The 15,713-nt window shown below is 43.2% G+C and overlaps 1 protein-coding gene across 13 annotated transcripts in view; it reads right to left on the bottom strand.

Moving 5' to 3' along the window:
• Nucleotides 1-15,713, bottom strand: part of CDC14A (cell division cycle 14A) — a 210,407-nt gene that overhangs the window by 60,193 nt on the left and 134,501 nt on the right. For all 13 annotated transcript variants that reach the window (XM_060412161.1, XM_060412179.1, XM_042251431.2 and 10 more), the window contains 2 exons: nt 12,654-12,741; nt 2,955-3,185 (listed from right to left, as the gene is read on the bottom strand). In XM_060412161.1, coding sequence (XP_060268144.1) covers nt 2,955-3,185; nt 12,654-12,741 — 319 coding nt within the window. The remainder of the gene's footprint in view (nt 1-2,954; nt 3,186-12,653; nt 12,742-15,713) is intronic.

Here is a 15,713-nt window from a genome sequence, read left to right as displayed (position 1 = left end):
AAAAGTCTTCTATTTATACCAAGTTAAAGGCTGATTGCCTTACAGTTTCAGGCATTTTCTGAAACCCCTACCGATCATCAAAAATCACATAGTGAAACATCACAACGTTGCCACTGTCTAATGATTATCTGCGCTGGAAAACTTCACAAAATCACGGCCATTAGTTTTATCAACCAGAAGGCAAGCTGCAGATACTGAATCGTTATGAGATTTTGCACATTCCCAGAAAATTAGTTTCCAGTTTATCTCTATTTTTAGTACTTTACATTGAGGCATGAAATAGTCATTCTCTTTTCAGCAGCTACCAAAGTTCATTTGACATCAGATAAGTCTCTCTCCCTCCTCCTTAGAATTCAATTAAAATGCTCTATGCTGTTTTAATTCCCAGGAAATTAAACTGACTTAATTAGGGCAGATGTCAAAATAATTAACAGGCCTATAGTAGCTAAGTATGCTATTAAAAGCATTACAGCTGTAATTAAATCAAAGGTGTAATCCTTGCAAAAGAATCCTACATGTGTGTACAAGTGGAAGCAAATGAAATAACTCTCAAAAAAATGTCACCACCTGTAACTGTGAGCTTCGTATATGAGAACTGACTTCATTGCTAAAGGATCTGATTAAAATATTTTTTAAACCCCTGCAATATAAAATATAGATATTTCTTAAAATATTCCTTATAAGGTCGACAATTACAGCTCAAGGATATAATAAAGAGAATATCTGTAAAAAGAATGTTTAACACCAGAGCGTCTTATTTTCCCAACGTTTGTTAGGTGAGGAATAACACCAAGAGATATGATGAGTTTTAATGAAAGCTTTGCATTTCCCCTCCCCTGAATTTGTCAATCCAAGACATGACATCGCTCAGTTGGTAAATCATCTGCCTGCAGTGCACGAGACCTGGGTTCGATTCCTGGGTCGGGAAGATCCCCTGGAGAAGGAAATGGCAACCCACTCCAGTATTCTTGCCTAGAGAATCCCTTGGACAGAGGAGCCTGACAGGCTACAGTCCACGGGATCACAACAGTCGGACATGACTTAGCGACTAAACCACCAAGACATGACAGGCAGAGAAACTACATGCCTTGGCAACCAAAAAACTGATTAGGAAATAAGGACAAATTAATCCCATAAGAAATACTGCTTTTTATGACACAAAAGCTTTGAAAGAGACCATGTGAATAGCTCCTACTAAACGTCAGCAACTGCCATATTCTCATTAGCTTTCGAGTTCCACCGACACTTGACATTCAGTGGTCTGGTATCCACGAGGGGCTGGTTCTGGAATCCCCGTGGATTCTAAAATGCGCGGATGCCCAAGTCCCTTCCAGTCACATTGGCGGATGCGCACCCTGCGCATACTAAAAGCTGGCCAACGGCATGAGAAATGCAGGCTTTTCCTCGGGCCTAGGCAATCTTTAACAAAATGAGATAGAGGCAGAGCCAGGCGCACAGGGATCACACGGGGAAAAGCCAGAGCGCCGCCACCCCGCCGTGACCTGGGCAGAACGGGAAGCACCAGTCTAGAGACACCTTCCTAGCACATCCACCCTCCCACTCCCCCACCACCCGGGAGACAGAAGTCCAGCCGGTCGGGGGCCCCATCCTGCTGAGAAACGCGGAGGCGAGGAAGGGGTTCCTGTTCTCGTGGACGAAGCCTGACCCAACCGAGGAGCCCGCAGCTGAACCGGGGGCCACATGCAGCTGTTTCCATCGCCCAGCCTCTCCCAAAATGCGGCTTTCAGTTGCTGCTCACATTTTCAGCAAGTACCTCCACCTACTCAATTCTTAAACATAGAAACAAGGGCCTACAAAACAGTATTTTAATTTCTGTCAGAACCAAGGCCATGCTCGTCTGAGTAAGTCAGTTACAGCAGCACTAGGCACAGGAAAAGAACAGGACAATCCCCAGCACCTACTAGACAATTTGCATAAAACGCCCCAGAAACCGGGTTCTCAGACGAAACCCCGGAGAACAGCACCACCCAGCGGCAGCACGAAAAGCCGCATGTGAGCAACGAGAGGCTCCGCCTGTGATGGCTGAAGCAGTTTCTCCTCGCTGAAACCAAAGACCCCAGTAAAATACCTTCCACCGTGCTGGAAAACCTACAATGCGAGCCTTCTCAAAGCCCAACAGCTAGGCTTAAAGCAAAGGTTATTTCGTACTTTCTGAGTAGCTGACACATGGTTGCCAGGTAAAATACAGAATATATGTTTGGTGCGATATTTGAGACAGGCTAAAAAAAAAAAAAAAATACTCGCTGTTTAAAATTCAAACTTAACTGGGCATCTTGTATTTTTATTTGCAAATCTGGCGACTCCTGTCCCAAAGTACCCTCTCCTGGAGGCCAGAGATGCATTTACACAAGTCTTTCAGTCATTCAGAGGCAGTAACACACCTGTGGCAAGGAAGCTAGCGATGAGCCAGGTACACTACCGCTCCCTAGCAACGGGCAGGGAAGACATTCGGTTCCACGATGCTGAAGACTAATGGGGGGAGGGATGCTGTGTGCTTAGTCGCTCAGTCATATCCGACTCTGCAACCCCATGTACTGTAGGCCGCCAGGCTCCTCTGTCCATGGAGTTTCTCCAGGCAAGAATGCTGGACTGGGTTGCCATGCCCTCCTCCAGGGGATCTTCCCAATCCAGGGATTGAACTCAGGTGTTTGGCATTGCAGGCGGATTCTTTACCATCTTGAGCCACCAGGGAAGCCCAAGAATACTGGAGTGGGTACCCTATCCCTTCCCCAGGGGTTCTTCCCAACCCAGGAATCAAACTGGGGTCTCCTGTTACCAGCTAAGCTGGGGTGGGTGCAGGGAGGAGGGGGTGGTCCAGGGTTCTGAAACCAAACCCATTTGTTTCCTAAGAAGCTAACTGGTTTTGTTCCGCCTGTTGTGCTGCCTTTGGTCTCATCCCCTTCCAGTGCCCACCAAGGCCTCCTTGCTCGCACCTTTGCAGTGGACGGCGATCGCCCCCTCGGTGTTCTCACAGATATTCAGGAACCTCCGCACGATGTTGTCGCTGGGAGTGCTGCCGTCGATGAAGAAGAGGTCATAGTGCTCGAAGCCCGCATCTGTGAAGCGTTTTGCCTCATAGATCTTTTTGTTCAGCCTCACGACCGCCGTCACGTTATGCTTTTTGAAATAGGGAAAGTAGGCTTCGGGGGCGTGAAGAGGATAACCTAAAGGAAAGCAGAAGGTGTAAGCAAAAGGCACGTATGTTGCCTCATGTAACCCAGGAACAGGAAAACCCTTCGAGATAGAGATCAGTCTCAACAGAGCTTAGGAAGAAAGTGCATTTCAGGAGAGGCTGAGGTCGAAGCAACTTCCTAAAAACAGCCAGCTGAATAACTGGAGAAAAACACCATCGGAGGGAAAGAAGAAAAAAAAAAATCTGACTATTGTAAAGAAACTCTTGAACAGTTCAAAACCTCAACCTCTTAGGATTCAAATCCCAGGAGCACCGGTCCTCCAAGCCAAAAATAAAGGCATTCATGAGGCCCTCAGGGTGCACACTAGGCCTGGGAGGACTCTGTGTTTTTTCTTCCTCTTGACAAATACTTTTGAGCTACAGTTAAAGCCTTTTTGCCAGATGTATAGTTTTAATCTACAGTGCATTCACAGAGTATACTAAACACCTACTATGTCCAAGTCACAAGTGCAAGTTCTTTTAATCCTCAGAACAACCCATTAAGATAAAAATAGTAAACCCCAGGTAACCGTTAACTAAAAGAGGTTCAGTAATCAGTTTAGGAGATATTTTCTTTTTTGAGGCGAACAGGTGGTCAGCCTCCAAACCCCTTATGTTGTGAGTGGGTCCAGCACCATGTGACTATTGCTGGGAGCTGGGTTACAGATGCATGACCTGTGCCTGCGTGCTAAGTCACTCTAGCCATGTCCGACTCTTTGTGACCCCATGGACTGCAGCCCACCAGGCTCCTCTGTCCATGGGATTCTCTAGGCAAGAATGCTGGAGTGGGTTGCCATGCCTCCTCCAGGGGATTTTCCCAACCCTGGGATGGAACCATTGTCTCTTCCAACTCCTTCATTGGCGGGTGGATTCTTTACAACTAGTGCCACCTGGGAGGCTGTACGTATGACCTACGCTTGGCCAGTCACGACGGTGACCACTGGGGGCTCTGACCACTGCAAGCCTTACCTAGCGGCCCCAGGGCTTAAAGGGACTCATTTCTCAGCACACTGATTACCACGGCTGTAACCCATTCAGGGCACACCAAGTGAGATGACCTCATTCAGGACTCATTCACCACTCAGGACTCCAAGCGTGGTGGGCAGCAGCAGCCAGCAAGGCGACCCAGCATTTTCTGCACTGTGTCCTTGGTTGTTTTTCCTGCTGTCTCGAACATCGAATATGCTGGTTGTTTCCTATTTTCTCTTAATTGCAAGCCAACAAGAGGCTTGGGTGTACATGTAACATTTCCCAAACTACTTTTCCCACTGGTTTTCTGTCAGTTTGAAAAATGGGAGGCACTAAAATACAGCTGGAACAACTGGAGGCCAGAGGAAGAAGAGACACCTTCTGTTTTCCTGCCAGCATGGCTTCTGCAGAGGAGAGGAAGCCCCAACTTAGTTTGGCACTCCCAGCACCAGCCGAGCCTAACAGTCCCCACTCCTCAGGCCCCAAGTGCCAGTACCAGCCCTTCGGAGCTCCCAGGTTGCTGGTCTCACATTTTCCTTTCTGTTCCCTTAACCCTGGCCTTAAAGGCAATAACTATTTCTTCCTTAATATGCTGGGGTTGTTTTTTTTTTTTTCAGAGTTGCCCTTTTACTTTTTAACTTTCTTTCTAGCAAATTCCTTGGGGTTTCCTGGTGGCTCGGAAGGTAAAGAATCTATCTGCAAAGCTGGAGACCCGAGTTTCATCCCTAGATTGGGAAGATCCCCTGGAAGTTTCTGTTCAGTCATGTCCGACTCTTTGCAATCCCATGGACTGCAGCACGCCAGGCTTCCCTGTCCTTCATCATCTCCTGGAGCCTGCTCAAACTCATGTCCACTGAGTCGGTGATGCTATCCAACCATCTCGTCCTCTGTCGTCCCCTTCTCCTCCTGCCCTCAATCTCTCCCAGCATCAGGGTCTTTTCTAATGAGGCAGCTGGTCCCATCTGGTAGCCAAAGTACTGGAGTTTCAGCTTCACCATCAGTCCTTCCAATGAATATTCAGGATTGATTTCCTTTAGGACTGACTGATTTGATCTCCTTGCAGTCCAAGGGACTCTCAAGAGCCTTCTCCAACACCACAGTTCAAAAGCATCATTCTTCCATGCTCAGCCTTCTTTATGGTCCAAGCCTCACATCCACACATGACCACTGGGAAAACCGTGAGTTTGACTATTGGGACCCTTGTCAGCAAAGCAATGTCTCTGTTTTTTAGTTTGCTGTCTAGGTTTGTCATAGCTTTTCTTCCAAGGAGGAAACATCCTTTAATTTCATCTCACCATCTGCAGGGATTTTGGAGTCCAAGAAAATAAAGTCTGTCACTGTCTCCATTGCTTCCCCGTCTATTTGCCATGAAGTGATGGGACTGGATGCCATGATTTTTGTTTTTTGAATGTTGAGATTCCAGCCAGCTTTTTCACTCTCCTCCTTCACCTTCATCAAGAGGCTCTTTAGTTCCTCTTCACTTTTTGCCATAAAGGGTGGTATCATCTGCATATCTGAGGTTATTGATATTTCTCCCTGCAGTCTTGATTCCAGCTTGTGCTTCATCCAGCCCAGAATTTCACAGGATGTACTCTGCTTATAAGTTAAATAAGCAGGGTGACAATATATAGCCTTGATGTACTTCCTTCCCAATTTAGAACCAGTTCATTGTTCCATGTTCACTTCTAATTGTTGCTTCTTGACCTGCATACAGAATTCTCAGGAGACAGGTAAGGTGGTCTTCTTTAAGAATTTTCCACAACTTTTTGTGATCCACACAGTCAAAAGCTTTAGCATAGTCAATGAAGCAGAAATAGAAGTTTTTCTGGAATTCTCTTGCTTTTTCTATGATCCAATGCATGTTGGCAATTTGATTTCTGGTTCCTCTGCCTTTTCTAAAACCAGCTTGAACATCTGAAAGCTCTTGGTTCACATACTGTTGAAGCCCAGGCTTGGAGAATTTTGAGCATTACTTTGCTAGCCTGTGAAATGAGTGCAATCGTGTGGTAGTTGCCCCTGGAAGAGGAAATGGCAGCCCACTTCAGTGTATTTGCCTGGAGAATTCCCTGGACTGAGGAGCCTGGAGATTGCAAAGAGTTGGACGCAACTGAGCAACTAACACTTTCAGTTTCTAGCAAATACCTTCTATTGGATCCCTTCCTTCTATTTGAAATAAAGTGGTTTCCAGTCCTGCCTGGATCCTGCTGAGATATGATCTTCCTTAGAGCCTGCTCATTTCCTAAATCTCATTTTCCAGCCTTCCATTGGAGGCTATGCGCTCCCCAGCATAATTCCAATGTGCCTTTTTGGTTTAATTTACCAGAGTTCTGCTTCCTGCAATCAAGAGCCCTAACTAGTACACTTGGCCAAGGTCGCACAAGGGATAGAGGCAGAACTGGCAGATGGGCCTAACACAGTCCAAATACATGATTTTAACAAACCATGCTACTTTGGCACAAACAAGTAATGCAGAGTTTATTTAAAATCTTCTGTGTAGAAACAGTGACTTATACACATTTAGAGAAAACACATGATTTTCAACTTAGGGGAAAAAAAAAACAGATCTGTTTCCCTAGTTGGTATGTGTGCTCAAATCATTTCCCAGCCTAAAGGGAGAAATAACAAGAGCTCTTCTATTGTGTAAGGAATGGGAAGGAGAGGGTTCATGAATTCATGACATGGGAACCTTCCCATGGTATGATGGGCTGACAAGGGCTTCTGACCCTGGCTTCCTAGCACACTTGGCACCTCCATGATAGCACCTGTCATGAAGTGTGCTAATGGTTCTTTGGTACTGTCCCTCCTCCTCCTCTGCCAGTGCAGAAGGCACTGGCAACCCACTACAGTACTCTTGCCTAGAAACTCCCATGGACGGAGGAGCCTGGTAGGCTGCAGTCCATAGGGTCGCTAAGAGTCGGACACGACTGACCAACTTCACTTTCACTTTTCACTTTCATGCATTGGAGAAGGAAATGGAAACCCACTCCAGTGTTCTTGGCTGGAGAATCCCAGGGATGGAGGAGCCTGGTGGGCTGCCATCTATGGGGTCGCACAGAGTCGGACGCGACTGAAGTGACTTAGCAGCAGCAGCAGCTCCCCTCCTCCACCAAAGCTGTGAGAGCTTCTCTTTACATATATGAATTTCCATCATAAATAAACAGCATTACAGATAATATACCTAAATCTACTATCAATAGAAACTATGTATATCTTTTGAGAGAAGAACACTGAACAGGTATCCAGATTTGGCAATAGGGCATTGAAAAAAGTAACAATAATGGTAATAATCATTATTACCTAACATATATTGAGCACTTCTATATGCCAGTCCCTAAGCTAAGTGTTTCACGTGTATCATCTCAATAAACCTTACTCAGTTACCAATGCCTGGAAAAGTTAACTGACTCATGTACACACTGCTGGGAAGAGACAGAGGCAGCGTTCGAACACTAGCAGTCAGATTCCCAAATGAAAGCTTTCCGTTTACCTTCGATAACAGGAATAAATGGGCTTCCCTGACAGCTCAGCAGTAAAGAACCTGCCTGCCATGGCAGGAGCTTTCGGGTTTGCTCCCTGGGTCGGGAAGATCCCCTTGAGAAGAAAATGGCAACCCACTCCAGTATTCTTGCCTGGGAAATCCCATGGACAGAAGAGTCTGGTGGGCTATGGCCCATGGGGTCACAAAAGAGTCGGACACAACTTACTGACAGAACAACAGTCAGATTCCAGGGCCTGTGCTGAGGCTGATTTCAGGCAAAACCCAACTCCATTCTATGTTAGAAAAAGGGACGTTATATGAACATGAAGGGCTGCACTTACTACAGTCGGTGAGCATATATCTTCAAAATCCTCAAAAAAGTGTTTCAAACAAGTTATAACCAACAATGGCAATATCCTCTGACTTCCAAACAACCGTTTGTGGGTGTTTTAACTGTGTTCAGATGCTTCTGATAGGGGACTGGTTTTAGCAATGTGGAGTGTGAGCTGATGGACCAATCAAACAAACCTTCCTCCATCTGGCCGCTAGATGGAGCCCTGGCATCATAAAGCTCAAGCACAGCCCTGGCGCTGACCAAGATTCTCAGAAAGAGGGGTTGTAAAAATGCATCTCTTTCCAGCCCCTCATTTTAAAGTTAGGAAACTTCAGAACAGTGAGGTCAAATGACCAATCTACCCATTCTTTATTAAAAGCTAAAACGGCAATATAGGCAGGCAAATTGGAAAACAATAAAATATGTTTATTAGGTTCTCTAATGATAACACTATAATCAGAGTATCTGCTCTCTAATGACACCTGTTAATGTGCCCAACACTGCGCAAGACACTTCCTAAACAGTCTCTGTTGTGTGTGTGCTCAGTTGCTCAGTCATGCCCGACTCTCTGTGACCCCATGGACTGTGGCTCACCAGGCTCCTCTGTCCAGGGGATTTCCCAGGCAAGAACATTGGAGTAGCTTGCCATTTCCTCCTCCAGGGGATCTTTCCCTCTCAGGGATCCAACCCACATCTCTTGTGTCTCCTGCACGAGCAGGCAGATTTTTTTTACCACTGAGGATATCTGTAATCCTCACCAAATGCCTACAGAGTATATCCCACTTTCCCCCTTTTGATACTGAGAGAAGTTGAGGAACTGGTATAAGTTTGATGCAATGGACATGAACTTCGGCAAACTTTGCGAGATGGTGAAGGACAGAGAGGCCTGGCGAGCTGCTGGGGTCACAGAGTCGGATATAACCAAGCGACTGAACGAGAACAACCATACAGCCAGTTGGGGGCAGAGCCAGGCTTCAACCAGCTCAGGCTCTACGCCTTGAGCTTCTCTCCCTAAATGAGCCAGCTGACACTTCAAATTGTTGGGATTCTCTCTTCCAAGCTGTCTTTCTCTGTGCTTTTGACTTTCTTTTTAAGATGGAAATGAGAAGGACATTGCCACCTGAGAATTTGGGGGATTTTTTTTTGCAAAAATTTGAAATCGAATTTGTGCTACTGCTATATTAGTCAAGTTTATTAACCAAAAAGGGGGTAGGGTTCCTCCCTTCCAACTCGTCAAAAAAAACGTGAACAACGATGGCCGAAAGGAATTCCTAGTTAGTCTCTGCTGACACAACACACACTTAAGACTGTCATAATGCTTTCTGCCAGATCCCAAGATTTTAGGGCTTCCTTTTACTACATCCTAGCAACAGTTATTTGAGTGTTAATTTCTTAAAAGTATACCTTTTCTAAGTGAAGTCGTTCAGTCGTGTCCAACTCTTTGTGACCCCATGGACTGTAGCCTACCAGGCTCCTCCGTCCATGGGATTCTCCAGGCAAGAGTACTGGAGTGGATTGCCATTTCCTTCTCCAGGGGACCTTCCCGACCCAGGGATCGAACCCAGGTCTCCCGCATTGTAGGCAGACGCTTTACCGTCTGAGCCATACCTTTTCTACTAACAAACCCCCTAAAATGACTTTCAGCCTCCCCAGGAAACACAGGGTTTCTCAACTCAAAAAAGAAAAAAGAATGTGCCAGGATTTCACTACAACTGGATCAAGTTTACTAATTACATCAAAAAATATTTTAAGTTCAAAAAGGACTCTTTACCTTAAATTAAAACACTTTGCAAAAAATATAATGACACTGTCAGTGACTATCAGATTTTAAAATGGGGATTCTGGTAAAATATCAATATTCTAACAATTACAGCCTTAAATGAAATTGCTCTAGACATAAAAACTGAGAAGTATTACATAAGCAGCGCTTTCAGATCTTTTTTTTTTTTCCCCTCGATGTGAGAGGGCACAATATACGTATTCAGAAAAGAAAAGATGTATATAGAGTGATGAGTTGACGGTGGTTATTTTTAGATAATATAACTACACGTGACTTTTTATCTAGATAGCTTAAAGTTTCTATAGTGAACATATTTTTCCTCTGAAGTAAAATAAAGAACACAGAATTTGGAATCAGTGACCTATGTTTGAATTCACACAATGCTACTTTCCAGCTCTGTCAACCTGGGCAAGTTAGGTTACCAAGCCTCCATCTTCTCATCCACAAAATAGCTACCACCTGCTCCAGGGAGTGGTTCTGATTATTAAATAGATAAAGTGTGCACAAAAGGCTTAGCACCACTCCTGGCACATAAGCAAATGGTAGCTAATAATTTAAGATTTTTGACAGCTAAGAACTGACACGTAAAGTATTCATGTCCTTTTACCTTGTGATTCTTCTTCTGAGAATATAGAAAAGAAACTGGGGCTGCAAAAAAGATATATGGACAAGTATGCCACCCACTACAGTTTTTAAAAAGTGAAAAACTGTGAATAACCCAGATCTCATTCAAAAATTAATCAAGTAATTATTAAAACTATGGTATAGTCATTGAATGCATTCATGGAAAATTATAATGAAGATCTACATTTATCATGAAGATTTATCATTATCTATATTTATAATGAAGATCTCCTTGCCATAGAAAGGAGTCTGTGGTACGTTAAGTGAAAAAAAGTTGCTATAAGACATCAATCATGTTATAACTCCATGCTGATAAAAAAAAAAAAGAAATATTGTTGTAAGTCTGTGTGTGTGTGTGTGTGTGTGTGTGTGTGTGTGTATTCTTTAGGGGAAAAAAATGTATGCCAAAAACAAAAAAAAAAAAACCAGATAAACAGAAAATTAAAATCCTCAATAATCCCACCAACAACTAGTAAATGTAGAAAACACAGTTATAATTATAGATCACTTTTTATGCTGCTAATATTAGTTCATCTGCATTTTCTTCTTTTTCAAAAATGATAATCAGGCATTACCTCTATAAAAATATTTTAAATGGTTTTTAAAAATTATACTCCTCAGCTTCTCTTTAAGGAAATTTCATTTAAAAATGAAATCCTAAATGGTAAAATTCTTTCAGCTTCATGCAAAAACAAACTCACTACAGAAACCATATGCCTACTAAAGTTTTCTGGGTCTGAGTTGGGTCATTTTGCACAAAAGGGAGATTTAATCAATCCTGTCTTGAAGACCAACTCTGGAAAAGCAGTTCCCTCAGGCACTTAACAAGTTATTCCTAACAATCCAACAGAACAGAGGTTAATCAGTCAATATCTGGAGTGAAAAAGACTCATGAGCAAATTTGTGAATACGATCTAACTCTGGTTTCAGTACAGTGACCACCTGTTTGTCAGGAGGATTACCCATCCCCAGAGGAAAACCATAATTCAAGCAGAGTTCCCTGGGAGACAGATGATAGGTATGAAATGATAGGCACATGTGTGGAAACACAAACAAATGATCAAATCCAAATGCATGAATAACCATATGCAATGAAACTAGATTTTGGAATAAACAGTTATGAAGATGATGATAATTTAAAGAAGAATAAATCCAGAATAGGGGTTTTAAATTATGTTTCTTTGGAGGACTAGAGTTCCAACTGTAAGACCAGACAGGGGGCAGGGAAAAGATGACTTATTATGTTCAGGGGTGATATTTTTAAATTTTATGTATTTCTCCCATAAATTATTCTTAAACCTTTGGTGCCTATCATTATTTGTGTTCTAGGCAATGTGAGGTTAAAAAAAAAATAAGTAAAATAACATATGCTCATGAGGAGACTCACATAGCCAACCATATTTCATTCAAAAGGCTTATTTTTATTAAATTTATTTATTTTTAATTGAAGAATAATTGCTTTACAGTATTATGTTGGTTTCCGCCAAACATCAACATGAATCAGCCATAGGTATACCTATGTCCCTTCCCTCAAGAGGCTTATTTTTAGTCTTTTTTTTTTTCCTGAATATGTATGCCTCTGGCTATACAAAGACTGCAAATAAGTAGTTTAACTTTTGTCAGCTGGAAGATTGTTCCTAGTTGTCACAATGGAACTGAACAGTTCAGTGTGGTAACAGGGTTTAGAAGCTATACTCTGGGCTGAAGTACCACCAGTTCTGCATATTACTCTGTGAACTTGGGCAAATTCCCTGCTCATAAGCCTCGGTTTCCTCCTCTGTGAAATGGAGATAGTGCCTACACCACATAGAATTGTGTGTGCACTAAATGAGATGATGCTGTGATTAGCTGGTAACTAGCACACAGTAAGTACTTTATAAACGACACCTATCATCACCATCATCACATTGTTAATTGTGTTGTTCCCAAAAGAATACTGTGATGTGCAACATGCCTCTACTACCAAATAAACCTGAGATCAGCTGATAGAATTCATCAGCCTGCTTATTGTTGTGATCAGCTGGTTTCTCAGATTCTTTAATAATTAGGTCAAGGTAAAGTGAACACACCTACAAATTTGCTAGTTTTAAACAGTGATTATAGTTCCACTTACTAAACTCTAAATTTAACATACTGATTACTACTGTTTGATTTTTTAATTAATAAATATTCTTTGGAGAATATTACCAAAAGAAAGCATTATCTTAGGAAATCAAGAAATTAAAGAAGATGAACTAAAACAAATTTTTGGAGGGTAAAGTAAAGAAAAACCTACCATTTTCAATTTTGCTTTTGGGATGTGGTCCACTAAATGCTAAAAATTTTCCTGGAACAATCCAGTTGAAGTCACCATTTTCAACTCGCTGGGAGGATTTTGTGAGAAAAGAGAAGAAAAATATTTTATAATCCTTATACAATTTAGAAAACCCTTACAAATAAAACTGCTTTTCACTCTATTAGTACTAGACTAACTGGACATATATGAAGACAAAATAATACAGCTTAACAAAAAAATCTGATTCTCAAAATGTTTATGCATTTTTATCTAGAAAAGTTTAGAAAACTTTATTTAAAGTGGAGATACTTTGCTGAAAATAATTTTGTCTCTTGGCTACTCTGCAATGAAAATGAAATGAAAACAAACATTGCTTGTCCTGGCAAGAAATAAAGGCAAAAAACAGAAGACATAAAATACAAGCACTTTCCATGAATATGGTAAACATCCTTTAAACAATGAAAAAAAAAAAAAAACCTAAAAATATCTGGGTCATGAGGAACACATCTCCATTTTTTGTTTGTTTTTGTAGGTTGCTATATTTTGTCAGTGCTGATCTTTAAACTGGGAAACAGAAGTCAGGAATGAGAGACAGGCTCATCAAACCATCATGGTATACCACAAACTGAAGACAGCCAGGGCCTACTGCAGGGGCTACAAACCCAAAAGTCATAAGGGTCTGGCAAGAGACATCAGCTCAGTTCAGTCGCTCAGTCACATCTGACTCTTTGCAACCCCATAGACTTATAGCATGCCAGGCTTCCCTGTCCATCACCAACTCCCAGAGCTTGCTCATACTCATGTCCATAGAGTCAGTGATGCCATCCAACCATCTCATCCTCTGTTATCCCCTTCTCCTCCTGCCTTCAATCTTTCCCAGCATCAGGGTCTTTGCCAGTGAGTCAGTTCTTCCCATCAGGTGGCCAAAGTACTAGAGCTTCGGCTTCAGTATCAGTCCTTCCAATGAATATTCAGGACTGATTTCCTTTAGGATTGACAGTTTTGACCTCCTTGCAGTCCAAAGGATTCTCAGGAGTCTTCTCCAACACCACAGTTCAAAAGTATCAATTCTTCGGCACTCAAGAGTTCTTTATGATCCAACCAACTCTCACATCCTTACATAACTACTGGAAAAACCATAGCTTTGACTAGACGGACCTTTGTCAGCAAAGTAACGTCTCTGCTTTTTAATATGCTGTCTAGGATTATCACAGCTTTTCCTCCAAAGAACAAGCATCTTTTAATTTCATGGCCGCAGTCACCATCTGTAGTGATTTTGGAGCCCAAGGCAGTGGCTTGCTGCAGGGTCAGGAACATGAAATAAATAAGTGGGGAAACAGTAGAAACAGTGTCAGACTTTTATTTTGGGGGCTCCAGAATCACTGCAGATGGTGACTGCAGCCATGAAATTAAAGGACATTTACTCCTTGGAAGAAAAGTTATGACCAACCTAGATAGTATATTCAAAAGCAGAGACATTACTTTGCTGACCAAGGTCCGTCTAGTCAAGGCTATGGTTTTTCCTGTGGTCATGTATGGATGTGAGAGTTGGACTGTGAAGAAGGCTGAGAGCCAAAGAATTGACACGTTTGAACTGTGGTGTTGGAGAAGACTCTTGAGAGTCCCTTGGACTGCAAGGAGATCCAACCAATCCATTCTGAAGGAGATCAGCCCTGGGATTTCTTTGGAAGGAATGATGCTAAAGCTGAAGCTCCAGTACTTTGGCCACCTCATGCGAAGAGTTGACTCACTGGAAAAGACTATGATGCTGGGAGGGATTGGGGGCAGGAGGAGAAGGGGACGACAGAGGATGAGATGGCTGGATGGCATCACTGACTCAATGGATGTGAGTCTGAGTGAACTCCGGGAGTTGGTGATGGACAGGGAGGCCTGGCGTGCTGCGATTCATGGGGTCGCAAAGAGTCAGACACGACTGAGCAACTGAACTGAACTGAACTGTGCACAAGTCCTTTTGAAGGAGGTCGCCATCACCTTCATTACCCCTACCATAGTTTGGCCTCAGGCCAAACAACGAAAGGGAACACAGCCCTGCCCATCAATAGAAAATTGGATTAAAGATTTACTGAGCATGGCCCCACTCATCAGAACAAGACTCAATTTCCCTCACAGTCAGTCTCTCCAATCAGAGAGCTTCCATAAGCCTCTTATCCTTATCCATTGAGAGAAGACAGAATGAAACCACAATCACAGAAAACTAACCAAACTGATCACATGGACCACAGCCTTGTCTAACTTAATGAAACTATGAGCCATGCCATGTAGGGCCACCTAAGGTGGACAGATCATGGTGGAGAGTTCTGACCAAACGTGGTCCACTGGAGAAGGGAATGGCAAACCACTTCAGTATTCTTGTCTTGAGAACCCCATGAACAGTATGAAAAGGCAAGAAACATATAAATAGAGGCAAATGCTCCTCAGTCCTAGCCAACTGACCACAGGAAAGTTGATTGAATATGACCGATCTTCCAACTGGATGTTCATGTAAAATCTCTCTATATTTGAAGCATTTTAAATTAAGTTTTTAAATGCTAGTAAACCAAATAAAACACATTAGTGGACTGACTTTAATCCACAGCTCTCAGTCTCTGCTCTACACACTCTAGGACCCTCAGGAAACACCTGAACACCAGGCAAGGGGTCGAGCATCCTCCCACTCCTCCTTTATCTCCTTCACTTTCTTCCCTTCCTGGTGTGCCTCTGAACCCATGGAACACCGGGGCAGGATTGAGGGCACCCAAACTTTGCATGCTACTGGGACACAGTGGTGCAGTGCATCACAAAACATATGTATCTCTTCTTCCCGCAAGCATTGTTTAGCCCACCCCCAGCCCCTACTCCCACCCCACCACCAGGTGCAGCCTCCAGTCTCCAAGCCTCCACCCTCTACAGCACTGCATAGGTACCTGCCCAGGCAGGAAAGGCAGGCAGTTCTCTCTGCCGGGCCAAGGTAATCCATATAAAAGGCTCCGTCCTCCACTACTCAGCACAGACCTCAGTGTGGAGATCTGTGGCAAATACAGTCTGCTCTCTGCTGTAAGA

Source organism: Ovis aries, chromosome 1, assembly GCF_016772045.2.
Source record: "Ovis aries strain OAR_USU_Benz2616 breed Rambouillet chromosome 1, ARS-UI_Ramb_v3.0, whole genome shotgun sequence".
NCBI lineage: Eukaryota > Metazoa > Chordata > Mammalia > Artiodactyla > Bovidae > Ovis > Ovis aries.
This window is presented reverse-complemented; position numbering and strand designations above follow the sequence as displayed.